This window comes from Meriones unguiculatus, chromosome 10, assembly GCF_030254825.1.
Source record: "Meriones unguiculatus strain TT.TT164.6M chromosome 10, Bangor_MerUng_6.1, whole genome shotgun sequence".
Classification (NCBI taxonomy): domain Eukaryota; kingdom Metazoa; phylum Chordata; class Mammalia; order Rodentia; family Muridae; genus Meriones; species Meriones unguiculatus.
This window is the reverse complement of record NC_083358.1, coordinates 16,697,390-16,725,347: the sequence shown is the minus strand read 5'-3', so window position 1 is coordinate 16,725,347 and position 27,958 is coordinate 16,697,390. Positions and strand designations below refer to the sequence as shown.

At 40.5% G+C, this 27,958-nt stretch overlaps 1 protein-coding gene across 2 annotated transcripts; it reads right to left on the bottom strand.

Moving 5' to 3' along the window:
• Nucleotides 1-25: 25 nt before the first annotated feature.
• On the bottom strand, nucleotides 26-27,958 carry Rfwd3 (ring finger and WD repeat domain 3). Of its 2 annotated transcripts, none has more exons than XM_021632565.2 (13): nucleotides 27,829-27,958; nucleotides 24,659-25,146; nucleotides 23,561-23,739; nucleotides 21,466-21,533; nucleotides 19,328-19,510; nucleotides 19,159-19,250; nucleotides 13,669-13,783; nucleotides 12,902-13,130; nucleotides 10,331-10,481; nucleotides 7,343-7,519; nucleotides 5,784-5,998; nucleotides 3,454-3,665; nucleotides 26-2,025 (listed from the first exon to the last, which is right to left on the bottom strand). In XM_021632565.2, exons 1-13 carry the CDS (start codon nucleotides 27,880-27,882, stop codon nucleotides 1,882-1,884), a joined length of 2,307 nt encoding a protein of 768 aa, XP_021488240.1. In that variant the 5' UTR covers nucleotides 27,883-27,958; the 3' UTR covers nucleotides 26-1,881. The 2 variants fall into 2 exon arrangements, with proteins under 2 accessions (XP_021488240.1, XP_021488241.1); XM_021632566.2 differs by lacking the exon at nucleotides 27,829-27,958 and adding an exon at nucleotides 27,500-27,694.

The following is a 27,958-nucleotide window of genomic DNA, read 5'->3' as shown; positions in this document are numbered from 1 at the left end:
TAAACACAGGCAGAAGACACTGGGGTTGGTATTATACATGACAAATTCTTTATTTTCTTAACAGGACAACAATCATTGAAACACAGCACAGAAAGTAATTCAAAAATCCCACTGTACTATGATAATATTTAAAAACAAAAAGATCCTGCTGGTGCAAAGATTATAGCCTGGGTCTACTGATTCAGTTTCTTCCAAGTAGGAATAGGGTGAGGTTGTCTTTAGAGAATCAGTCCATCATGAATCTGCTTACAAAACACAGATTTGGTTTTCTGAGACAGCTCAGTAGTAGAGCAAAAAACTTAACAAGCTTGAAGCCCTCCTACCCCAATACAAATTTATTGTGGAAATGCAAAAACTGGTAAGGTGCTTCTGTGATAGTAAATTCCCACCCCCACCCCCAATCAGCCTTACTTAAACGTTCTTCAAGAAAGGTCAAATCCTACCCCTCCCCAGACCAACCTGACACCCACAGCTTTCCCTGTGGCCATCTGCTCAATTTTAGTTGAGTTCTATTTACTTTAAATCCTAACCTGCCTCTGAAGCTCCAGCCCCAGGCAGCTACTTTTAATGATCAACCTATCAAAAGAATCTGGGGGGAGGGGAAGAGAAAAGGTGGCTTTTTCCCCCAAGCTGTGGAAGCTGACATTTTAAAAGCCTTCTTTAAAATTTAAAACAAAACAAAACAAAACATGCATCTTTAAATAGAAGGTTTCATTAAGCACATACAGCCACAACTTGGAACCCTGGGAAAATAAATAATTTTCCCTTAACAATTCCTTGTTGGTGATAAAGATCCCCAAAACTGGTCAGGAGTTTAATAGTGCCTCACCAACAATATTTGAGAAAAATCAGACATTTTGCCTACACCTTGACACAAGGTGTCCTAGGGGCAGTGGCTTAGTAGAGCAGCCTAAGGCAAAGTCAACAATTGTAACCTGAGCATACCTCTTACTGCTGGACAATTCAGGACCACCAGAATGGAAGTTTCTATGTGCTTTCCTGTCATCCACAGGTCTCTAACCACTACTACCTTCCTGAGAATAACTACTTCAGATCGGGAGACAAATCAGTGACACTCAAAATCAAACATTTTACAGGCAGTAGCATTTAGTTGGGAATTGTACATCTTTAAGGACTGGCTTGGGGGAGAATAAAAACCCCTGAGGATCCCAAACTAACAAGAAAAATCTAAGCCTTTCACAATTGCTCAAATAACTGGTCCTTTTCCTTACCTCTCACAATGCAATGCGCACGGCTTTAGCTATGGCTCTACATAAAGCTAACTCATCAGCCACCTCCATCACTAGACTTGTCAACATTCTAATAGGCATGTATACCTGGGATGAAACTGTTGTTGCCATAAAGCATACCACATGGAAGTATCAGGCCCTGGGGGCACACAGCAGCCCAGGGGTGTGGATGTGATCAAGTCACTATGCATTCAAACTCAGAAATAAGTCAGATTCTACACAAGATATTAAGAGTGCTCTCTTATGCTTACTGGAAGAATGACCTTTGGTGTTCAAGAAGCAAGATAGGCCTTTCAGGTACCACTTTCAGGCCAATTAGCCTAAGATAATTTAGGTTGCTTGGGTATCACAGCTTGGTGCATACTCATATACTAAATAATAGTTGAGAGGATTGTAAGATCCTACAGAATTTAAGAATTTCCAGGGAAGATTCACAAAGGTACTTAATTTGGTACAAACAGCACACACAATCTTAGTGTCTCAAGTGACCTAGAATCACACTAATCCAATGAGCCATGATCCAAAAATTTCAGGTACAGCATGTAAACAGGTATCTTGTTCAGGGTTACTAGGTACTAAAAACATCACTTAACATTAACCAGCAGCATTCTGGAAGGTCTCAAGACCATGCTCACTCCCATTTGTAAATATGGACAATCTTCTCAGTTAAGATGGCCAAAAAGCTATTCTGATTGGCTTCAAATGGGCAGATATCCAAGACAGGTTGATCAGTCTTCAGGTTCTGCAGCAACAAGCCACTGCCAGCATTCCACAACTGAAAAAAATCAAGCAGAGATAGAGGTCAGCAGTTAGCCAGCCCAGGTGGGGAATAACTGTCTCTAACCTTAACACTGTACAAAACTCACACACCCTATGTAGGCTTGAAAAGCAAGAGGAGGACTCATTTCTTTTACCTATGTGCCAGAAGTCTTGTAAATATTGTCCCTTCTAGAAACAGAAAAGTCAATGAGACAAAGCCACTATCTTTATCCTCACAGTATATTAAAGAAAAAAATTTTTTTTTAAAATTATGTTTGTCTCTGTGGGGTTCCCATGGAAGAATGTGGATCTCTTGGGGCTGAAATTGTAACTGGCTGTGAGCAACCCAATTTAGGTGTTGGGAACCAAACTTGGATCCTGTGGAAGAGGACTACACCCTCCTAACTGCTCTGCTGTCACAGAATATACATCTTAGCAAGTGTCTTCTTTTCTAGAAGTTTATTACAAGAAACATTGTAGAGTATCAAAAATAGGGCTAGTGCCCTGGCTCAGTGAGAAAAGAAACTTGCCGTGCAAGCCTAATGAGTTAGATGGCCAAACCCCAGATAAAGGTGGAAGGAAAACCAAGTCTACAAAGCTGTTCTCTGACCTCTACCCGTGCAGTGTAGCATATACTCACCATTCCCAACAGCATAAGCTAAAGTTTTACAAAACTGAGGTATGCCTTTAACCCCAGCATTCAGAAGGCAGAGAGAGGTAGGTCTCTTTTGAGTTTGAGGCCAGCAAGATCTATAAAGTGAGTATACAATGAGACCTTGGCTCAAAAAACATACTGAAATGGTATGATAAAACAGCACCAGACTGTCTGACTATCTGTCTGTCTATCTTTTTTTCCCTTTGAGATAGGATCTCAGTGTGGAGCCCTGTATGGCCTGAAACTCTCTATGTAAATCAGGCTGGTTTATTTCATAGTCTGTCTGCCTCTGCCTCATCTCCCAAGTGCTATGACTACAGGTATGTGCTGCCTTGCTTGGCTTTTTGCCAAGGATCTGAACTCAGGCCTTTATGCTTACCTGGCAAACAATTTATATTTTACCAAATGAGTCATCTTCCCTGCCTTCATAAGTAAACTTTGATATGTTTTAGCAATTCTGTTTTTCTCCTTTTTCTTATGCTATCAATTCATCCTATTTAACACCTATGGTGCAATCACTATGTACCAGTGATAGTCTTTGTGTGTATATGAGTGTATATTTATATGTGTGCCCCTGCATGAGCATTTGGAAACCACAGGAAAGTATTGGGGGGGAAGGGTCTTCTGGTTTTGCTCTCTGTCTTATTACTTTAGACTGGTGTGGTGGTGGCTGTGATTGACTCCCTCATATATGCTACATGCTTTATATATGCTAGCGCCTTAAAACTGGGCTAGGCCTAGACTCTTAAACCCTAAACTATTTTTAAAATAAAGTAAAAATAGGCTCACCAAGGCAGACTTTGATGCTTCATCCCCAGTACATACTAGGACATTGCCACTGTTATCTGGGCTTTGGAAGATGGCATTTTTGGTCAACAGTTTGCAAGTAGGTCCCCCAAGGAATGTTTGCACAGGAAGGCAGGAACAGATTGGCTCTCCAGCATCATCCAGTTTGTAAGACATTTCCAATAGCACAGTTCGTATGGTATTATGACTTTTATCTGTAAGACAGAGAAATCAGTGTTACCTCGTGGATATGACACAAAAGATATTAAGTATCTGTACCTCAGATACTTACAACCTAGCTGGACAGAAAAGCTAACACTAACAAAATTCAGAAGCCTGGGCTAGGGCAAAGAAAGCTATCTGCAATAGGTTTTTCCTACTAGAATACAGCTCTAAGAATGCATGGTTTTGTAAATCACTGTACCCTCTGAGATACCCTGGGGAATATAATTTTCAAGTGTTTGAATGGTTATTTTTCCTTCTTCCACTGAGGACTCCATTAGCTAATTATCACAAAAACAAAGTTATATCTTAAGTACTTCTGAGAAACAGACAAAAGATGGAAAACAAAATGGGACCCCCAAGCTTTCTATGTAAGTCACAGCATAATTTGTTAAGAGCCAAAGGGCCAGAAGCAGCAACTGAAAGTTTCCCACATAAAACAAATGTGTAATGATGAGATCTACCCACAAATAGGCACTCTGATGATCAATTTGACAAACAAACTTGACAAATCTACCTGACTGTCATATAATTTATTACTAGAGTCAACACTTGGAACTCATTTTTAGTTTTGACTATCAGTGAACACAGGTGCTTCTCCAAAAGCCAGGCATGTTGAACTTATTAGTAGGTCAGTAATTACATAAGTTAGAGGCTGAGCCTCAAGGACTGATACAAGTTTGAGGATGGCTGGTGCCACAGATAGAGTACCAAGCCAGCCAGGAGTACACAGCAAGATTGTCTCAATAAGACAGACAGACAGATAGATAAATAGATAAGATACATAGACTGACAAACAGACAGACACCCCCCCTCATAAGTGGTTGGTTGTTTGCTGTATATTCCACTTGTTCATCTCACTAAGTTAAAACAATACATTCCAAAATTGCTGATCACAGATAAAGCACAAAGGTTTTATCAGTCATAGAAACAAGCTCCCCCATTCATGATTTCTTTTCTCTCTTCCTCTTTCTTTCTTTCATTTTTCAAGACAAGGTTTCTGCCTCTCCGAGTGCTGGGATTAAAAGTGGGTACCACCACCGTCCAGCTCATATTTTCTTTATACTAGCCAATTCCCTCCTGCCCCAAGAAAGCTTAAGGGACAAAGTCGGTAGGCCATAATAAAGACAGTCCTACAAGCCTTCTTTTTTTCTTCTTCACTCACTGACTGAGCTTATGTACTCTAGATGGCTCCTTTTTTCCATGGGGCCTAGAAAGCATGGTACCTCTTTTCCCCAGGGCTTTAAGTAATATACTTGCTTTTGTTATTTCATGAGTTTTGTTGTACTGCCTGTGTCTCACCTGAACCTACTTCTGATCTGGTTGGGGCTCTTTCAGACAGTAGCTGTCTGCCAGTATAAACAAGGTTTCCTGAGAGAGAGACACCTATTTAAAGCTCAGAACTTTAGGTATTAGGTGCCTGCCAGGACAAAAGCATGTCTTGTGAACAGCACACCATAGCCAGGCATCACTACAATATCCAGAATCTGATCAGGGCAGGACTAGAGTTCAGAACCATTCTCTTAAGACCCCAAGACCAAGCTAAAACAGCAGGCCCTCCCCAAACTGACCACAGATGGTTCCATCAGGAATACATATTTATTCAGGTGAAAAGAAAAAACCTGTAAATTTAATAGTCAGCTGTGCAGAGTTCTGTCCTTGGATATAGAGGCAGTAATGTCCAGCTGCCGAACCACAAAAACCATGGTTGTCTCTTACTTTGTTGGACTCAAATAAGAACAACCAAGAACTGATATAGGCTGTTTCCACGCGGACCCTTTACTTAGGTGAAGTGAGGGGCAGATGAAAGTGATCTGAAAGTGATGAAATGGACCCATAGACGGCCTCTATTACTATTTTTAGAGACACAGGATCCTGAAGTGGTTAATTCATTCCCAGAAGCACATGGTAAAAAGTTTTCAAATACAGGCTAGGGAAGCAGGCTATGGAGGAAATGGGAGGCATCATCTTCACTGCAATACCAAGAGTTGCAACACAGCCTGTTAGCCTTACAGAGGCTTACCAAATCCACCTAGAATCTCTTCTTCCCACAAATTTCCCCTCACCTCCCAACACCAAAATAGTAGGCCTTTAAGAACTTCTGAACTCACCAGGTCTGTAAGTCACAAGACAGTGTCGGCTACTGCTCTCTGTCTGAAAGTCTACAAAGCCCCCTGGCTCCAAGGATAACACATGAGGCTTATGAGAAAAGTCTGTTTTTAGTTCCCAGAAGGAGGCATTCTCCAAGGTTCCAGCCAGCACCCCACCATAAGGAAATGCAGCCACTGCAGCTCTGGGTAAGTATGACAGGGAAACCAGAGGACATCTGAAGACAAAAACAGGAAACCATGACATACATTCCAAATCCAACATTTTGGCTACTACAGACCTTCATGACCAGGCGATCTGGTCAACAGAAGTCAAACAGAAAGGTGACTATCCTCCTGCATCCTCTAAAAAACAATTAACCATCTCTATAGAAAAATTAAAAAGGAAATACGCATAATATTCATCTAGCCAGGTGAGGTAGCACATGCCTGTAATCTCAGCACTCACAGAGAGGCAGGCCTTCTCTGTGAGTGTGAGGCTAGCCTGGTCTACAGAGCAAGTCCAGGGCAGCCAAGGCTACATGGAGAAACCCTGCCTCAAAACAAACAAACAAAATCTGCATCTACCTTCAATAGGACACATCCGATGCTCCCAAACCACATTTTAACTCAGAAAAAAATGATTTTTTTTCCTTCTTCTAAACTTCCTGCTTCAGCCCCATAAATTCTGGGATTACAGATATAAGCCACCAGCACTGGATAAGACTGTCTTTTGTTGTTGTTGTTTTGAAATAAGAGTTTCTCTGTGTATTCTTGGCTGTCCTAGAACTGGCTCTGTAGACTAGACTGGCCTTGATTCATAGATATTCCTGCCTCTACCTCCCTGAGATTAAAGGTGTGTGCCACCATTGCCTACCTCCTACCCCCAAAAATATGTTGCTTTTGTTTGTTTTTCCAAGTCAGGAGTTTCTCTGTGTAGCCCTGGCTACCCTGGAGCTAGCTAGCCTCTGACTCAGAGATCAGCTTTGTCTCTGCACCCAAGTGCTGGGCAGGATTAAAGTTGTGCACCACCAGCCTGGCTTTGGTTAAATTTTCTGAATTTCCTTTTGCAAGCTTATGATCAATATTATATGCTACGACACTTTTCACAAACACCCCCCCCTACAGAACATGCTCCTGTGAATTTGATTATGGAACAGTTATTAAACACTTTTATTTTAGTTTTCTAAGACAGGGTTTTTCTGTGTAGCCCTGACTTTCCTGGACCTCACTCTGTAGATCAGGCTGGCTCTGAACTCACAGAGATCCACCTGCCTCCAAAATATTAGGATTAAAAGTGTGCACCCTGCCTCAAATTCTATTGACTATAAAGTGATTGCTGGTCAACTGTGGGTACATTCCAAGGAAAGAACTAATATAAGAATGCTGTAAACCAGGTGTGGTGGTGCATGCTTTTAATCCCAACACTTGGGATGGATGGATCCCCAAGTTTGAGGCTAGCGTGGTCAGACAGAGTGAGTTCCAGCACAGCCAGAGCTACACAGAGAAACCCTGTCTGGGAAAAGAAAAGAAAAAAAAAAAAAAAAAAAGCTATAACCTACATAAAAATAAGTTCTTCATACCTTGCTTTCTGAGGAACTAATTCCTGTATATAGGCATTTGTGTTCCGTAGGTCATATATGAGAACTGAACCATTGGCTAGTCCAGCGTAGATGTAATTGCTTTCATCAAGACACCAGCAACAGCTCCAGACAGGACGTCCAGTATTATAAGTCTGTACCACAGTATTTGTTTCTAGGCTGTGGAGTTATAAGAGATTTTTTTTTACCACTATACATTAAGAAAATCAGGTATACAACAGTGATGATATTTAATAACAAAACATTTAACAAAATAGTATATATGCAGGACATGTCTACAACCCAAACTATCTGGATTCAAAATGTCCTCAGGGAACTGCATGGCTCTCTATTTCAGAACACCTGTGCTCTGGGATCTGCAGACTTTATTCTTGCACTATAATGATGTGCAGAGTAAGCTGAAGGAATACACAAATGATACATTACCCTCTCTACTTAACTACTTTCTTTGTAGTTAACTGTCAAACATACATTCAGTGAGCGATGCAATAAAGTAGAAAACAAGTGGATAACACTGGCCTTGGACTCAGTGATCCTCCTGCTTTTGCATCCCAACAGGGTCAAAGACCACCATATCTGCTGCCTTTTTTATCATAAAGTTATTTTAAAAAGTATAGGTGTTTTGACCACATGTAAGTCCATGTACTACATGAGCTACCTTCCCGAGGAGGCCAGAAACGGTTTCAGAAAGGGAACAGTCGTAAACTGCCATGTGGGTGTTGGGAACTAAACCCAGGTCCTTGGGAAGGACAGCCAGTGCTCCAAAGCTATGAAGTCATCTCTCCAGCATGCCCCAACCATTTTGAGAAAAAATTTTATTTGTGTGTATCTATACACAGGTGCCCTAGGAGGTCAGAAGAGAATTTCAGATCCCCTGAAACTGGTCTGCAAGCTGTCTGATGTTGAACCTGAACTCCTATCCTTTGAAGATAAGCAAGCTCTCTTAAGCATTGAGCCATCTCTTCAGTGCCCATTCCCACCCTCATCAATAAAAAACTGCACGAGAATGCAAATGCACGCATGCCACATGGTGTGTCTAGAGTCCAAAAGACAACTTTTAGAGTGATTCTCTCTCCCAATCATCAGATTTTTGCAGTAAGTGCATTTTTTTGAACTGAGTCCACTCTAGGGTTCCTCCTGCCCCAACCTTTAAACGTACATATGTGTGTTTTGATAAATCAAATTCATGCTAGCTTCAAACTCCTGCTTAGGCTGCCTTGAACTAATCTTCCTGACTTTGCCCCCACACTACCTCACTTGACTTTGTTGATTTTTTTGTTTGTTTTGTATTGAAATTGCCCTCCCCATTTAGTATCTATAAACACACAACACACAATTTTATACTGAAAATTGGGCCAAAATTATTTTGAAACTTTCTTCATGGCTCCAAAGACTCAGAATGTCATGCTTATCAGTCATGTTTTCTACCACTGAGTTACACATCCCTATCCTTAAAGAATTTCTGTTCGTTTGTTTTGGTTTTTTTGGACAAAGGGTTTCATTGTGTATCCTTGGCTATCTTGGAACTCACTCTGTAAACAGAGAGATGCTTGCCTCTGCCTTAAAGGTGTGTGCTCCTTTAGAGTCAAAAGGAATAGGAAGCCAGCTCCAAAAGAATCGACCACACTCAGGTCTAGTTCATATTATTAATTATCCAGGGGACAGACCTGGAATAAACAGTCCTGACCTGTCATGGCAATGGTAGAGATAGTGTGATGCCTCCATATTATCATCCCAAACTCTATAAAAACTGCTCTCATCCAAACAGCTTAATATGTACTCTTAAAATATGTAATTTTAGGTGTTGAACAGTGGTTAAGAACACTTATTATTCTTGGAGTGGATCTGAATTCAGTTTCTAGCACTCACGTGGAAACTATCAACCATCTAACTACAGTTCAGTTCCAGAGGACCTGATGCTCTCTTCTGGCCTCTGCAGGCACCACATGCAGGTGGTACACGGTATACACAAAGGCAAAATACCCACACACTTATAAATAAATGAGTAAAAGAATTACATATAGAATACACAAACACACACACACATACTGGTTTCTAAGACAGAGTCTCTGTGTAACCCTGGCTGTCCTGGAGCTCGTTCTGTAGACCAGACTAGCCCCAAATGCTGGGATTAAAAGTGCTGCACCAACACTGCCCAATGAGTAAAAAAAAATTTAAATGAAATTTTAAAGAATTAGGATAGCTCAGCCTTTGACACAGACATATAAGGTATTCAAAGGGACAGACAGTTACCCTGTCAAGGCCAGCCTAGGTAAATCACTAACAGCCCCACAGTAAAAACAAACAAAACGGCATGGACAGGGCCATGCCAGAATGCTTGTCTAACATGTCCTGGACCTAGGCTCAATCTGTAGTACTATAAAAACCAATAAACAGATGCAGGTTGCTACACATTAATTTAGTGACCTGCTGTGTCACTTAATTTCAGAGGCTGAGATTACCCCCTCCCCAATTTAAGTCCACTTTTTTGTTTTTGTTTTTAGACAGGGTCTTACTCTATAGTTCAAGCTGTCATGGAATTCAGTATGTCCAGGCTAGCTCCAACACATGGTAATCCTCATGCCTTTCTGGGTCTCAAGTAATAGGATGACAGGTGTCAATCACCACACTTATATAATTACAAGTGTATATACTTTTATTTTATTTATTTCATTTATTTTGAGATCATCTCTCTACCTGGTTGTCTTAGCACTCACTATATAGACCAGGTTAGCCTAAAACTCAAAAGATCTGCCTGCCTCTGACTCTTGGATGTTGGGATTATCTTGGATGATGGGATCAAAGGTGTTCACCCAGCTGCTTATATACTTAGAATAAACTGTAATTAATAAAAAGTAAAAAAAAAAAAAATTTTTTTTTAAAAGGAGATGATGGCTCAGATCAATGAAAGAACTAAGACTAATCTGATGCCCAGTGGCCCAGGTCCAGTCTTCCCCTCGACTCACTTACCTGGTTAGTTTAACAGTGTTGTCAAGGGAAGCCGAGAGCAGCAAGCCTTTGGATCGACTGCTAAAAGCTAATCCACGAATCTGCTTGCTATGCATAGGAATGTACTGACTGCTTTTCATGTTGGCGGTACTCAGCATCTTCACACCAAAGCCTACCAAACAGAGTTAAAACAGGTAGAAAAAGAGTAAAGTATAGAGCTATCTTTTTAGGTAATTAGTACCTTTGCTTACTTTTCTTGGAATTTAAGCCCCTTAAAAAAACAAAACAACAACAACAACAAAAACAGCTAGTCAAATAATGAAAAATATTCCACAGGGTCATACTTTTTTTTGAGACAGGCACCGAGGACTGAACTCAGAATGCCATGCTTATCAGTCACGTACTCTACTGCTGAGTTACACGTCCTAACCTTAAAGAATTTTTTTGTTTGTTAGGTTTTTTGTTTTTTTTTTTTTTTCTTTTTTTTCTTTTTTTGGACATAGGGTTTCACTGTGTAGCCCTGGCTGTCCTGGAACTTATTTTGTAGACTAGGCTTGACTTGAACAAAAAGATCTGCCTGCTTCTGCCTTGACTGCTAGGATCAAAGGTGTGTGCCACCATGCTAAGCACCTCAAGGGTTATACTTAAAAAAAAAATTTAAAAAGCAAAATCCATTTCAAATATCCATCAACAAATGGAAATAAACAAATCTACCATACATACAAATAAAATATTGCTGGATGCAATAACTATTAATTTATATAAAAACACAGATCTTAAAAGCAAAACGAAAGCACACGCTGTATGATGTCATTATGTATAGTTGTAGAACATGCAGCAACAAAAGGTACATCAGTGGCTGCCTCTGAGAAGAAGGGAAAAAAATAGGTAAAAAAGGATTACAAATTTGTACAATTTAACTTTATGAGATATATTTTAGTAAAGTTATCGAAACAGTTGAGCATGGTAGGCTATAAATACAATCCTAGCATTATTGCAATTTTGAGGGCAGCCTGGTTTACAGAGCAAGACCCAGTCTCAAATAGCCAAAATAAAAATAAGTTGTTTGGACAAATATCAAGCATATTTTACCTACAAAAGGGATAATTCAGGATGGACGAAGGAGATGAGCAATAAAGAACAGAGACAAGGGGCTAGAGAAACTAAGATGTCAAGTTTTATTTATTTATATTTTTAAAAGAAATGTTTAATTTTAATTCTGATTTATGCATAAAACTCACTTTTGTATCACAGTTAAATTTAGTTATGAACTATGAAAATGTTAACACTGAGGTCTCAACAGAACTTTATTAAGATCCCTTAGAGGGAGCTGGAGGGATGAAAAGCATCCTCTGCTTTTCCAGAGGTCCTGAGTGCAATTCCTGGCATCCACATGGTGGCTCACAGCCATCTATAGTGGGATCTCTTCTGGTGTGCAGGTGTACATGGCTAGGAAGATGAACCCCAGCCAGGTCCACTCCTGGGTTTCCACGAAACGGCCTCAAGTTTTATTTTTAAGATTTATTTTATACTTACTCTTTGCCTGCATGAATGATGTATGCCATGTGCATACCTGGTGTCCTCAGGGGCCAGAAAAAGGGTGGCAGATCCTCTGGAACTAGAGTTACAGGTTGTGAGCTGCCACGTGGGTGGCTAGGAATTAAACCCAGGTCCTCTAGAAGAACAGTTAGTGAATGTGACAGCTCCTAACCATCTCTCCAGCACTAGTTTTACTATTTGTGTGTTGTCTCTATGTGGGTATATGCACATAAATGCAGGTGCCCATCGCAGCCAGAAGAGGGCATTAAAGTCCCTGGAGTTAGATCTTAAGTTATAGGTGGTTGTGAGCCACCAAACAGGGGTGCTAAGCTTTCAACTACCAAACTTCAAAAGAGCACCACTTTCCTGTCTGAAAGAACAGCAAATGCTCTTAACCACTGAGTTATCTCTTCAGTTCCCCATTAATATACATTACTAAAATTCTCTTATTTGCAACTGAATTTTTTCTTTTTTTAATTTGAATTAGCCTCTGGGATGCTTCTGCAAAATACTGCAAATAAGTCTGAAAGGTAAATGGCATACACAGGGACTATTTTCCTCCTTGAAGTACACCAGTGACAACTGGCACTTCCATGTAACTCCTTTCTCACATTAACATGGTTACTAATATTGGTAATTTGCAAAATAAAAGCTTAGACACAGAAGAATTTTTTTTGAAGAAGGTGTTGTGTGGCAACAGACCCAGCTATTAAAGATATGTGTTTGTTTTGAGACAGGGTCTCTCTGTGTAGCCCAACTTTCCTAGAACTTGTTATATAGAACAGGCTAGCCTGGCCTGGACTCCTAGAGATCAATCTCCAACTGCCTCTCTGGTGCTGGGATTAAAGGCATGCTACCACGCCAAGCTATGAAAGCCATCTTTGTAGTACCTGAAGTACTTGCATTTAATTAATAGAGAACTGACAGAGAAAAGTGAGTTGCTAACTTGTTACCAGTGTTTAACCATCATTGAGTTCAAGATTCTTCAAAAAGGGAAGAGAAGCACACAGTGTCTAATAATGGATATAAAAGATGAGGTTCTCAATTGTTTACCTGGAAGGAAGGAAGACTGAGGAGAAGACTGTGAAACCACCAGGCAGCTCAAACCATCACAATGTGCCATAATCCGGCAGCTTCCTGACTGAGATACTGTGAAGGTCTTTTGGAAGTTGTATTTATTTTGGCTCTGGCTGGAGGGTAAGCAGTTCCTGCATAGTCCTTGGGAGCCCCTGTAAAACTGTCCACCTTGACTTTGATGCTTCCTAATAAGGGCTTCCAAGTCCTACAATGAAAAAACTTTGTAAGTGAAAGCTTTTTCTTTTTTCTTGGTTTTCTTTCTTTCTTCCCTCTACCCCCACTCCCAACCCCAACCCAAGGCAGGGTTTTTCTGTGTAACTCTGGCTGACCTGAAACCCACTGCATAGACCAGGCTCACCTCCAACTCACAGAGATACCTCTGCCTCCCAAGTGCTGGGATTAAAGGTATGTGCCACCACTGACTAGCAAGAATGATTCCTTAATCAAATAAAGGATTTCTTACCAATCATGAAAATATAAATAAACATGAATCTTAAAGAACTGTATTTCAGAGAATTTCACTAAGTAACTGAAATACATACTGCAGAGAATTATCAAATGTTGGGGTAAAGAAGTCTTTAATGGTTGCAATGTGTCTGAAGACCTCATAGAATTCATAAGTATGGGTACTAGGCAAATGTTTTATCAGTGAGATAAACCTAAGTAATATTTAGATTCCTTTTAAATTGCCTTTCTCTTTCATTTTGATTCTGGAAGTATTTTGAATGAAAGGACAAACACACCTGGAGACGACTATTGAGTTTAGAGCATTTATCAACGAGGACCTGAAGTTGGAGCCGGCACTGTGCAGATTCTAATTCAGCTTGCTTCCTGAGCATTTGCTCATTCAGTAAATCACTAGAAGGGAAAAGCCAGGGGCACATGAATATGAGGAAAGCTACAGAAGACTTCCCAGCAAGTTGACACAGTAACTTTACATTGTGATATACATACTTTACTGTAAGTATGTCATGGCAGTATAATAAAGTACAAAATTATCTCTCTAGTAGCATGTAAAGCTAAACAAGCAGGCCACTGGGGTTTGGTGTTAAAAGCAAGCAATGTAAGCCAGAAATTTGATTTCTACTACAGAATGGAGACTAAAAATAGCATAAAAAAATGAGGAACCAATTTACTGCTTGAGCTAAGACAAATTTAAAAGATTAAACTTAAATGATAAAAGACCAAGATTATCAATTGGAGTAAAAGAAAAACTGTTATTGGTGGTGATGAAATATGCAAATTAAATAACAATCAAATTAAGAGAACTAAAAAGGCTAAAGTTTAAAAGATACGAATTTTACACTAAGCAAACGCTAACAAAAGGCAAATAACAATAAAGTCAAAATGGATGAATAGGTATAAGAAAACAATATAAGCATAAATTTGCATGTACTTAAACTTAACTTCAAAACACAAAAACAAGTCCACTTTACTGAAATAACAAAGAAAAAAAAGATACAAAAAACTAGAACGACAATTCTGCCCTTATTTATTTCACAAGAAATTAAAAAAGAATCCCAAACCATTACAATTCAACTAGGCTGATGGCATTAAGAAAGGGAGGTTAGCCAGAATATGGTGGCACATGTCTGTGATGCCAGTAACTAAGGAGAAGCTGGGGCAGGTGGATCATGTAAGCTCAGAAATGAAGAGTCATTTGTAGGCAGCAGAAACTAATTCAAAACAAAGATAACAAAGACACTACATAAGAGGACTGGAGATGGTTCAGCAGTTAAAAGCATTTATTACTCTTGCACAGAAATAGGGTTCAGTTCCCAGGACCACAGGGCAACTCATACTTGTCTAGAACTCCGGTTCCAGGGGATCTGATGCTCTCTTCTATCCTTTGAGAATACCATCCACACACTGGTGCAGATATTCATGCTGACCAAACACCCATCCCATGCACATTAAACAAACAGTCTTTAAAAAAAAAAAAAAAAAAAAAAGGCGAGGTGGGGGAATTTCAAAGTTGTATCATTGTCCACCAGCTGGACTACATGAAACCACGCCTCAAAACAACAATAAAAAACCCCCAAAACAACAGGCTATGGAACAAAATCCTTGAGTTAAGATATAGGTAGCAATGAAAACTTTGTGTAAAAAGAACAGTATTTTTAAAATTTAACCATTTATTTACTTTTTTTATGTGCATTGGTGTTTTGCCTGCATGTATGTCTATGTGAGTGTCAGATCTTCGAGTTACAGACAGTTGTGAGCTGCCATGTGGGTGCTGAGAATTGAACCTGAATTCAAGAGCAGCCAGTGCTCTTAACCCCTGAGCTACCTCTCCAGCCCAAACATAAACCTTTTTTGTTGTTTTTTTTTTTTTTTTTTTTTTTTTTTCAGACTGTGAGGGTTTCTCTGTGTAGCCTTGGCTGTCCTGGATTTGCTTTGTAGACCAGGCTGGCCTTGACAAACTCACAGATCTGCCAGTCTGTGCCTCCTGACTGCTGGGATTATAGGCCTCCACCACTGTGCCTGGCGTATATCCTTTTTTAAAAAACTTCTCTCTAGAGTCGGATAACTGTGTTTGTGTTGAACATGTATACATTTTTCTCATTGTGTGACCAAATCCCCAACAAGAAACCATCTGCAGAAAGATTTGTTTTGGCTCATAATATGCAGTAACATCAGGAGGGAAGCCATGGCAACAAGTGGCTCTATGACAGCTCACTTACATTTCTGTCAACGAGGAAGCAGAGAACTTGAGTAGGTTTAACCCCTAAGGCCCTTCCTGCCCAGTGAATCTTTTCCTCCAGCTCTTAAAGGCTCTTAGCCTCTTAGAGGTTTCACAACTTCCCAAATGGTACTACCAGCTCTAAGTATTTAAATATTTTACTTCAAACGTTTCCAGTAAAGTGTGACTTAATGCATCTGCAACTTTCTCAATGGTGGGTACCACCGCACCTGATTTTGATGTTCTTATCTCTCTCTCTTTTTCTTTTTTTTTTTTTACAGACAGGTTTCTCTTTATAGCCCTGGCTGTCCTGAAACTCATTCTGTAGACCAGGCTGGCCTTGAACTCAGAGATCCACCTGCTTCTGCCTTATGAGCACTGGGATTAAGGCGTGCACCACCACCTCCTGGCTCTTAAATATTTTAAGTGGTGCTATTAGCAACTATTCAGAACCTACAATGTACTTTATGTGCAAACTTCACTTAACAAATCCTCTGAAAAGAAAGCTATTTTAAAGGGAAGAGCAAAATCTAAACTAGAACAACCAAGAAATGTGCCACATCAGATAGGGTGATGTGCACTGTAATCCTAGCACTTGGGAGACTAAGGCAGAAGGATCATTTGGCAGTTCCAGGATCAACCTGGGCTAAGAATGACTGTCTTAAAATACAAACAAAACAACAACAAAAAAGGTTAATATACTTTTTAAAGATTTATTTATTTTATATATATATATATATATATATATATATATATATATATATATATATATATATGAGTGCTCTATCTACATATATGCCTGCACTCCAGAAGAGGGCACCAGATCACATTCTAGATGGTTGTGAGCCACCATGTAGTTGCTGGGAATTGAACTCAGGACCTCTGGAACAACAGTGCTCTTAACCTCTGAGCCATCTTTCCAGCCCCCTAGTTTTTTCTTCTTCTTTTTCTTCTTTGTGCTTTGGTCTCATCTTTCCTAGGCTGACCTTGAACTCTTTAAAAAAAATATGTATTTATTTTTATGCATGAGTGCTTTATCTTCATGTTCACCTGCATAACAGAAGAGAACCACCATATGAGTGCTGGGAATTTTACTCAGAACCTCTTGGAAGAACAAACAGTGCTTTACCCACTGCGCCATCTCTCTAGCCCCTGACCTTGAACTCTTGATCCTGCCTTCTCCTCTCTAGCGCTAGAATTACAAACATATCACTTTACCAAGAAGCTATGGGGTTTGAATCTGGGGCTTCCTGAATAGTAGGCAAGCACTCTACCAACTAAGATACATGCTTAGCTGTTTTTTGAATGAATGAATCTATGTACACCATGCACATGTCTGGTGTCTGAAGTCAGAAGGCATTGGATTACCTGGAACCAGAGTTCCAGATAGGTTCTAAGGCACCATGTGGATGCTAAAAATTGAAGGGAAGTCTTCTCCAAAAGCAGTTAATGCTCTTAATCACTGAGCCATCCCTACAATCTGAGATGGGGATCTTTTATAAAATTTTATTTTTAAGTATGTGTGCCTGGCTGTATCTGTATCACCAGGTGCATGTAGTGCCTATGCAGGAGAAATGAAAGCTTTAGATCCCCTAGAACTAGAGTTAAAAAGGATTGTGAGTTGTTCAATGTGGGTGCTTAGAACAAAACCTGGGTGTTGCAGGGTATTTGACCTTATTCTGAACACCAAAATTGTGAACTACAAAACCCTGTTTCTTTGATGTGGTTGAACCCTAGCACACACCTTTTAATTTCTGTACATGAGATTTAATAAAGTTAACCCTAGGTCAAGAGGCAGAGCAAGAAACCAACTGACAGAGATTAAAGAGTAGTAGGAGAGACTTTGAGTTGGATATTTAAAACATTGAGGAGAAGAAGAAAGGGCTATTAGCTCAAGCTCTCACTTTAGCTTAGGCTTCCCCTGGCTTTTTGGGCTTTTGAGCTAGCAAGCCTTTTGGGTTTTTTTTCTATTCCAGACCTGAGCTGAGACAAAAGGTTAGCTGGTTACTTTCTCTGTCTCTCTGAACTAGCAGGTTTTCACCCCCAGCATTTGGCTCCTGAGTTTTTTTCAGTAAAATAGAGGGGTTGGGGATTTAGCTCAGTGGTAGAGCGCTTGCCTAGCAAGCGCAAGGCCCTGGGTTCGGTCCTCAGCTCTGGAAAAAAAAAAAAAAAAAAAAGACAAAATAACAAAAAGACCAAAAAAAAAAAAACAAGGTAACTAGTAAAATAGAACAGTTGAGATTTTCCTTCTTTTAAACAACACCTGTGTCCTTTGCAAGAGCAGCTAGTACTCTCAACCACAGACAGAGGTGAGGATCAGCCCATGTAATGTAGGCTGGCTCTAAACTGCTACTCAGGCAATCCTCTTTGCCTGAGTTTAAAAAAAAAAAAAGATTAAGTCGTAGCCAGGCATGGTTACAATACAACTTTAGTTCAATCACTTCAGAGGCAGAAGCAGGTGGATCTCTGTGAGTTCAAGGCCAGCCTGATCTACACAGGGAGTTCCAGGATAGCAAGATGTACATACTGAGAGCCTGTCTCAAAATAATAACAACACAAAACCCTAATCCAGGGCAGGGAGGAGATGTGGGATTGGGAGGGAATGAAGAAGGGGGCTACAGCTGGGATACAAAGTGAATAAACTGTAACTAATATAAAAAAATAATTTAAAAAAAGAGAAAAAACAAACAACAACAAAACCCTAATCCAAACCAAACAGAAAAACCCAAACAAACAAATAAAAAGATGAGTCTTGCTATGGCCTGGAGATCATATTATTTGCTCAGGCTAATCTTTAATCTCTCACAATTCTGCATTAGCTTTTCAAATGCTACAATTACAAGTATGACCAACTGTGGCAAGCCAGATCTTGATTCAAAACTCTTTTATCCCCCAATGCTATGAGGAGACTCAAGGCCTTGCACATGTTAAGCAAGTACCCTTCCACCAAGCCACACTTTTATTATTTATTTATTCATTTATTCATACACAGGGTCTATGTAGTCCCGACTATCCTAGAATTCTATATAGACCAGGCTGGCTTCAAACTTAGATATCTGTCTGGCACTGCCTTCTGAGGATTAAAGTTTAGCATGATCCACCAGGCCTATCATGCAGCCTCATATTCTTAATGTTATATATACAACAAACCATGCAAAAGGTGATTTAAATAATAGTGTCTGAGACTATAACCTCATTAATTCTCAGAGATCCCAAGTCAGAGTAAGCAAGACACCCGAGCTGTAACAGTAGACTGATAATTTCCTTATCAGATATGCTTAAAAAGAAGCAAAGAGAGCTGGGCAGGAGTTGGTGGATCTCTGTGAGCTTGAGGTGCCAGCCTGATATATAGTTAGGAAAGGCAGAGCTACCTGTCTTGAAGGACCAAAAAAAAAAAAAAAAAAAAAAAAAAAAAAAGCAGCAGCAGCAAAAAGACTCTAGCTAGCCAGATTGTCACCTATTCTCTCTTTCCACCATGTATATCTTAGGTATTCAATTTGCTCAATAAGGCTTTGGAGCAAGTGCCTCTATGTTACCAGCCCTTACTTACCTTTTTATGCGTTCCTGTTCACTGGTGTCCAAAGCTCTTAGGGTTCGCGCATAAAGGACAACGATGTCACTGTGCTTGGCTTTCTTGTTGCACTAAAGAGTCCAATGAGACACAATCAGTATGGCTCTAGGAATTCTGACTCAATACAGGTCCCGTTTACAGTCCTTACCTGAGGACATTTTCGTGTTTGTCCTTTGAGCCACTTAGAAATGCATCTATACCCAAAAAGGTGCCCACAGCGTAATGCTGAGAGCCGGTGGTCCCCAGCACTGGTCCACTGTTCCAAACATATTGTGCAAGTGTCCCCTTCTTCATCATCCACAGAAGGGAGATCGTTGGGCTTCTGAGGAGACTGCAAGATCAAAGTTGAAATACATTCAAGTGAGAAATTACAAAAACAGTCTTGTGTGCAAACTACCAAGTAAATTTACATCAAAATTATATAAACCTAAATGAAAAGCTGCAAGGAATCTACCAGATACATGACATTTTAATAAAATACAATCTGATTAAATATATATTGTATACTATATATATTATCTACTTCTGGGGGAAGTTGGAGTGGAACCTTATACATGTTAAACACATTTCTACCACTAAGCTACATCCCAGCAAGCAATACTCATGTTTTTGTTTTTTGTTTTGTTTTGTGGGAGGAAGGGTGGAGTTTCAAGACAGGGTTTCCCTGTAGAGCTCTGGCTGACCTGGGCTCCCTCTGCAGATCAGGCTGGCCTTATACTTAGTGATCTGCCTACCTCTGCCTCCAGAGTTCTGGGATTAAAAGTGTGCATCACCATGCCTGGCTCCTACTTTTGATCCTACAAAATTCTTTGATTCTTCCTTTTCCAAAGCTATACAAACTAAAGCAAAAACATTCTGGTAACTAGGATAACCAACAACAGGTATTAGGTAGGCTCTTTTTAACTTTTTTGGAGACAGATTCTTGCTATAGAGCCAAGACTGGCATTGAACCATGTACACTGCCAACCCCTACACCTCAAATGTATGACCTCTTTTCCTCTTACTAAATATACGCGTGTGTGTATACACACAACACACATATAAAATGTAAACACCACCTGCTCAGTCCACATAATGTTACTTGTATGTATGTTTTCAGGGCTTACCATTTGGTACTGGATAACCAATTGATGTGCTCCTCCCAGGGAAGACTACTACTCCTGCATGTGTGTGTGCATACGTATACATGTATGTACGTATATATGTGTGTATGTACGTGAGGTTTATTTTTATTTTGGATACACTGGTGATTTGCCTGCATGTCTGTCTATGGGAAGGTGTCAGATGCCCTTGAACTGTAGTTACAGACAGTGCTGGGAAATGATCAGGCCCTCTGGAAGTGCAGTCTATAAACGTTGCGTACCGATACAGCAGTCAGTGCTCTACCACTGACCCATCTCTCCAACCACCTATAGTTTTTATCCAGAATTGAAATCGCATTCATCAGCTTTCTTTCTTCCATATTAGCACATCTATTAGTGTCAACCTTGTTCCAGTCAAGAGGTTCTTTATATGTGCAAAACTGAAAAATCTTACTATAACACTGATCAATAAGCAATCATTTATAGTTATTAAAGGAAACTAAAGAAACTACCTTTATTTATTGGACTGGCATAAACTGATATCTGATACTATACTAGGGATGAATGTCTGTTATCCCTAGATGTCTCCGCATTTGGGAGGCTGAGGTAGGAGCATCAGTACTAATTCGAAGATACTCTGAGATACTTAGTGAGCCATCCAGGACTATATAGTAAGACCCTGTCTCAAACAAAGAAGTTTTTATCACACAGCAATCACTTTCTGCTTGCTTATTTATAAACCTTACTTATATTTCATTTTTAAATGGTATTTAACTCTATTGGGTTATTCTCAAATATCCCTAATGTTTTAAAACATTAGAGGAAGCAGTAATATAAAAAGAAGCAGTCATGGTCAGTACTTGGGAGGCAGAGGCAGGCAGATCTCTGAGTCTGAGGCCAGTATCAGAACAGCCACTGCTACACCGGGAAATTCTATCTGGGGGTTGGGAAGAAGCAGTCACATGATGAGTAACTGAAATAGAAACCACATCTGGCATTCTCATGCAAAAAGTCTGCAAAGCTTTCCAATTTAACCTGCAACCTCATATAAAATGAAAACCTTAACCTATTTAAAAGGATGTTCAAACTGGGTGTGGTGGCATATGCTTGCAATCCTTGCACTCAGTAGGCCAAGACTGGGGATCCCGAGTTAAAAGGCAGGCTAACTTCAAGACAAATGAATTGGAGGGGGGGTTCATGTTACCTCTTCAGGGGCTGCATCACCTCCTGTGACAGATGTAGCTTCTTGCTCTGTTGAGATAACTCCTTGTTCTACCAAGTTGTATCCAGAAATGGCAGCACACACAATATAGAAAAGACAGCAGTTAGGTATGAGAAGAAGCTAACTGGAGAGGGCCTCACTGTAGCCGTCCATCGAATTTATAGTATTCTTGAAAAAGAATGCCAATTCCACCTATTTAACATCAGTGATCTAGTATTACTATTTACTTATTTTGGATTTCCCACAAGTACCCAACCCTCAATTTAAAAAGCAAATCAGGGGCTAGAGAGAGATGGCTCAGGGGTTTAGAGCACTGGTTGCTTTTGCAGAAGAACCAGGTTTAAACACTAGCACACACAGGATGGCTCACAGACATCCTAAGTTCAGTTCCAGGGAACCAGATATCTTCTTGGTTACATGTAGTATACACATGTATAAACAACACATTTATACAAATAAAATTAATCTAAGAAAGTAATATTAAAAACTCACAAAATCAGTCCAGCTCACTGGCAAGCCCCTGTAATCCCAGTACTTGGGAATGCAGAGGCAGGATCTCGGTGAGTTCAAGACCAGCCTGGTCTACAAAGGGAGTACAGGACAGCCAATGCTACAGAGAAATACTATCTTGAAAAACCAAAAACCAACTACAAAACAAAAACTGTATTTCACTGATTTGTTTATATTTGAATACTAGACAAACCTTAAATTGTGTAAGTACACTTGTAAAACTCTTTACAATAGCACTAAGGACTTTTTCCTCATATAAATACTGTATCATTACCATACCATGAAAAATTAATAGTAATTCCTTAATATCATCTAATAATCTAGTTTATATTAAAAAAATCCTCAATAGTTTTAAAGTTGATCTTTACAGCTGATTAATTCTCATCTTTTCCACTATATTTTTACAAAATTTTTAACTCATTTTCTTTTGCCTCTTTACCATCAACTTGGCCAAGTACTTCATAAAATGTCCTACATCTTGGATTTGGCTGATTATTTACCCATGATATTGTTCAGCTTTTACATTAGTTTAACAGTACATTTAGAGCAACACAGCCACCACATTTAAGTTGAACATATTTCTAGGAGACAAGTGGGGTGACAAGCATTTCTAATGTCCACTACCTGAACCTGGAACTTGAGGCTAGCCTCATCTACAAATAAAAAAAAATAATTTTTATCACTTCAAGAAGATCTAGTATATTCATTCACTGTCATTTCCATTTGGACTTGTAGCCAAACTAACCACTGAACAATTCTTTCAAGATACTTTACAGAAATAAATAGAATTACAAAAATTATTTATGCTATACACTATTATTTTTGAAACACTGAAATTTTTGTTTTACTGTTTCAAGATACCAAAGTACTCCTTACTCAAGTCTTGATTGCTTCATTATTCATGTTCTGTTCTAATACCAGAATGGTTTCATTCTCTCTCTCTCTCTCTTTTTTTTTTTTTTTTGGTTTGTCTTTTTGTATATGCACATGGAAGTCAGGTCAGTCTGGGCATGGCTCATCAGAAGCCATCCATCTCCTTATTATTTCTTTCTCTCTTTTCTGGAGATATGGTCTAACCTTGAAACTGGCCTTGAACTTGTGAGCTTCCTGCCCATCCTTTTCAGCAACTGACTACCAGCATGTGTCAACCACAACTAGCTCATTCTTTTTATTTATTAATTATTCTCTTTCATAGTGTAAGAATCTGACCAATTTCCATGTTTTCCAGTTCTTCACCCAGTTGTTAAGTTCTACATTTTTAGGACTTGAGAACATCATTTAGCTCCATTTTTTATTTTCTTTTTCTTTTCCCCCATGACAGTTTCTCTGTGTAGCCTTGGCTGTCTTGGACTCACTTTGTAGACCAGGCTGGCCTCAAACTTGCAGCAATCAACATGCCTCTGCCTCCCAAGTGCTGGGATTACAGGTGTGTGCCGCTCAACCTGGCTTAGATTAGTCTTTTAACTTTACCACAACCAGCGAAATCTATCTATGCTTTATAGATTTCAGTTGTTTTTTTTTTTTTTTTTTTTTTTAATATGAATACAAATCTGGATAAAATACAGACCTGGAATGTCAGCTGCAGGTTCTTCTGCCTGCACAACCACCTCTTCATTTTCTGCAGAGGTGTCACTGTCAGAGTCCGTACTTGATGCTGGATTCCTAGTTTCTAAATCACGAGCAGTGGCTGGTACATAAGGCTGAGACCTGCTTACCTGAAAGTAGGCATGTACTGGTGTTCTCAACCTGTATGTATATAGAAAAAAAAATTATAGTTAAATGGACCATCAATGCAAAAATACTCTATTATGGTGTGAAGGTAGTTCCTAGTTAGTTCAATCTATTTCTAGGCAATTAAATGCTTCCACTCAAAGTTGAGTGAAGAGTAACAAATCATAGTGCTGGGGAGATGGCTCAGCAGGTAATAGCACTTGTTTTTACAGAAGCCCTGGATTTAATTCCCAGTGCCCACATGGCAGTTCACAATGATCTGTAACACCAGTTTTAGGATATCTGATGCCCTCCTGGCTTTGATGGGCACTAGGCATTCGTATGGTACACATACATACTCACAGGCAAACACTTCTATACTTAGAAACAAATATAACTGGGCTAGAAAGATGTCTCAGTGGCTAAGAGCACTTACTGGCCTTCCAGAGAACCAGGGCTCTGTTCCCTGAAACTACAGAGGCTCACAACCATGTGTAACTGCAGTGCTGAATGATCCAATACCACTGTCTTTTCTGAGTACCTGGACTCTCATGCACATACCTATACACAGACCTCCACATAAGCACAAAAATTTAAAGTAATAATAAATTCTTGCCGGCTGGTGCTCAGGCATGCCTTTAATCCCTGCCTCAACATCCAGACACAAAGGGATGCACACACTCCATACCTATTTGAAAACATTATAATTAAATAAACAATTAAAGGGGCCAATCCTCAATAGATACTGTTGCTGACAAACTTGCCTTTAGTTTTCAAAGCACATCAATGATGCCCATTTCAATACTAAATAAAGTAAACAAGGCAAGCACTAATTTTATTTGACCTACAAGGAAGTAGGGATTCTGAAATGTTAACTTTGGTAGCCACAGCAGGTGTGACCAGAATCTGAGTTTCATAATTCAGAGTGGCATCAATCATGTAACTTATATTTTACCTGGCACTGTCTACCCTCTGAGACGCTCCAGCTCTTGTTCTCAGAATGGATCCTGTTCTTCTCCTTGTTCTCACTGGCCCCACACTGTGGTCTGAAGGTGGAGGTCTCAGCCATTCCAGCATGCCATGCAGTCTCTGCAACCCACTGATGAAGTTGTTCATTGAAACTTCAGCCTGGACAGTCTGGTTAGCACCAGGTCCCTGGCTCTCCACCTCAGACGTTCCCGGATCTACAATATCCATATTTTCTTCCGCTGCATCAATGGATGCTGATGGCACAGGCTGGAGGGGGGCCAGTCCACCTTGGCTGCTGAGCACTTCGGCAGGTACAGGCTGAGCAAGTGCTCCTCCTTGGCTATTGGCCACTTCAGGAGGGGCGGGCTGGAGGACAGGTGCCCCTTGGCTGATAACTTCAGTTGGAGTAGCCTGCTGTATACTACCATCCAAAGGTACTTGAAGATCACAGTCCATTGCTTCATGAGCCATCAACTGGTGATACAGTATTTGTAAAACATATTAATAAAAGAGATTTAAAATGTTTTGTAGTTGATACAAGTCTTTCAGACACTAAGATTCGTTTTAGCAAAATGAGGATAAAAAAAAAATCTTAAGGCTGGAGAGATAGCTCAGTGGTTAAGAACTCTGTCTGTTCTTCCAGTGGTTCTGAGTTCAATTCCCAGCAACCACATGGTGGCTATCTATACCCTCTACTGCCCTTTTCTGCACCTGTAGATAGAACACTCAATAAAGAAAAAAAATCTAAAAACAAAACAAAACAAAACAAAAAACCTTAAAAAGTCAATGAAGTAAGAAATGTTTTGGCAACCAACTCTGAAGCCTGGAGGATCCCCACGATTTCAAGTCCAGCCTGGGCTATATAGTAAGTTATGGGCAAGCCTGGGCTAAAGAGTAAGACTCTATATTCAAAATCAAGCCAAACTATTTACAACCATTTTCCTATAATCACAGTATGCCCCAAAATAATAATGAGGAAGCTTAACTATTGGATCCAAAAGTAATCTAGGAACACTGCAATTTTCTCTTTACCTGCATATAGACATTTACCAAAGCAAATATAACACTGTACGTAACAGGCAATATTAAACTTTCATAGCATCAAAAGTAACAAAGAATACACAGAAATGCATCTATTTTGCATATGTAGTGCTGGGGGACTGAATACAGGATCTTGTACCCACCATACGGGTAAGCCTACCATACGGCTTGTAAGCCTACCATACGGCTCTACCACCCAGCTCCAGCCACCCATCTACTCTCAGCCAATACATAGAAGACTTCTCAAAACAAGTTTTTGTTAGTTTGGTTGGTTGGTTTTTCAAGACAGGGTTTCTCTGTATAGCCTTGGCTGTCTTGGAATTTGTTTTGTAGACCAAACTACCCTCGAACTCACAGAGTGTGCCTCTGCTTCCCAAACAAGGAGGCATTTTGGGGGCTAGAGAGATGGCTCAGTGGTTAAGAGCACTGATCGCTTTTCCAAAGGACCGGGGTTCAATTTCCAGCACCCACATGACAGCTCATAGTTGTCTTTAACTCCAAGAGCTAACACCCTCACTACAGACATATATGTAGGCTAAACACCAGTGCACATAATAGAAAATATTTTTAAAAGGCATTTTTACATTTGCAAGATGAAATTTAAATTTGAGAAAAACTGAAATTGAGACTGGGGGTTGCAGCTTAGTATTAAGCCTGGTATACACAGGCATTTGGATTAATTGCAGCACAGATGCAATTGCAGAGAAGCCAAGATTGCTGGGCTTGGTGACATACAATAAATCCTAGCACCTAAATGATGAAGGCAGAGGGAAGAGAATAGTGAACTGGGCTAGCCTGAACTACAAAGCAGCTTTTCCAAACAGCCTGAGCTATTTTTAGACTTTAATTTAAAAATAAAGTCCAAGATTCATTAGATCTAAGTAACAGATTTCCTCCCATGGCAGGTCTAGAGAGCAACCAGTTCTGATTTCAACTGGAATGTAACAGCATTGAATTCCAAACAAAAATGACTTTAATAATTGGTGCTAAATAATACTGACTGTATCCTCTATCTCTCAAAATCACAAGGAAAAAAAAAAAAAAAAGTCCAAACTATAAGCCAAAACCACAACTAAGAACATGCCAGGAGCGATACACTCTAGTAAATGTCTATAAAAGAACTTCTCAATTTTAAATTTTTATGCAAAATGGGAGATATGCCTTTTAAAAAAAATAAGTTCTTCACTACTCAAAACATGTAAACTAAGGCTTTTAATGTGGTTCTAAGGTTTAACGACATCCTCCTAAGAATTATCTTAAAACAAAAGCACCTCCTGTTGCATGGTATCTGTAATTCCATCATTAGAGAGTCAGAGACAGGAGGACTGCCTCAAATTTGAGGGCAGCCTGGGCTCCAGGGGGGGGACTGTCACAAACAAGCTACGCCTAAATTACTTCTAGATGCCCTCTGGGAACAAAACAACTGTCCACTCCGCCCAGCACTTCTTACAAAGTTCTTCAAACTTCTTTCAAGTTTACAATTAAGTTAGTTCCTCCATCACACCAGTAGAAAACAATAAACGCACGGCCTTCCCCAAGTCCTGTGCACGAATCCAGGATTCCGTCTAGAGCGAACCTAAACGCCAGCGGCCCTCGAGACGTGAACCTCACCTCTGCCATCTTACCAAGCTTTGCAACAACGCTGGTTTCGATGGCCGCAGCAGGCGGGGGCAACGCCCCCCCACCCCCACCCCACCCCCAATCAGCAAAGACGCCGGGAGGCCGTGTGGGTTCAGCCTGAGCTGGGTTCGCAGCGAGCTTCTCCCGGTTAAGGAAGCTTCCTCACCTGCCTGTCCGAGCCGGTTCACCGCAGCGAGGAGACCCGAAGAACGCTTACGTCACAGTCGGGCTGCAGCGGCGGTGGCGTCTCCTCAGCCGCGGGTGACAGGGAGCCCTCCAGGCTCCGCCGGCCGGAGAGCCACCTCGCAGAGGCCCGCAACCGACGCAAGCCGAACCCCGCTCCGGCTCTCCCCGCCCCCCTCGGGACGGGAGGAAGGAGACCCGGAGGCTCGAGGCGCCCGGGTCCCGGCCCGCCCATGGCCCGCCTCACCAGGCCCCCGCGACCAGGCCCAAGCCGCATCCCGAGGCCCGAGGAGGGGCAGGCGCTCGCCTCACCTCTGCAGGGACACGCTCGGACGCCCCGACCGCGACTCCGACTCGTGCCGCCATCGTTACCGCGCAGGACCCAGCCGCGCGCGCGCGCCGGCGCCAAACAACTCCGGGGTTACCTCAGGGACCCCTCCCC

Excerpts from the sequence above, each read along its gene's own strand:
- Rfwd3 (XM_021632565.2), bottom strand. The coding sequence starts at position 27,882 with ATGGCGGCACGAGTCGGAGTCGCGGTCGGGGCGTCCGAGCGTGTCCCT. Across the intron at positions 10,482-12,901 it reads TCAGTCTTCCTTCCTTCCAG|GCTTTGGTGTGAAGATGCTG; the intron begins GTAAACAATTGA and ends TCTGTTTGGTAG. Across the intron at positions 2,026-3,453 it reads AAGCATCAAAGTCTGCCTTG|TTGTGGAATGCTGGCAGTGG; the intron begins GTGAGCCTATTT and ends GATTTTTTTCAG.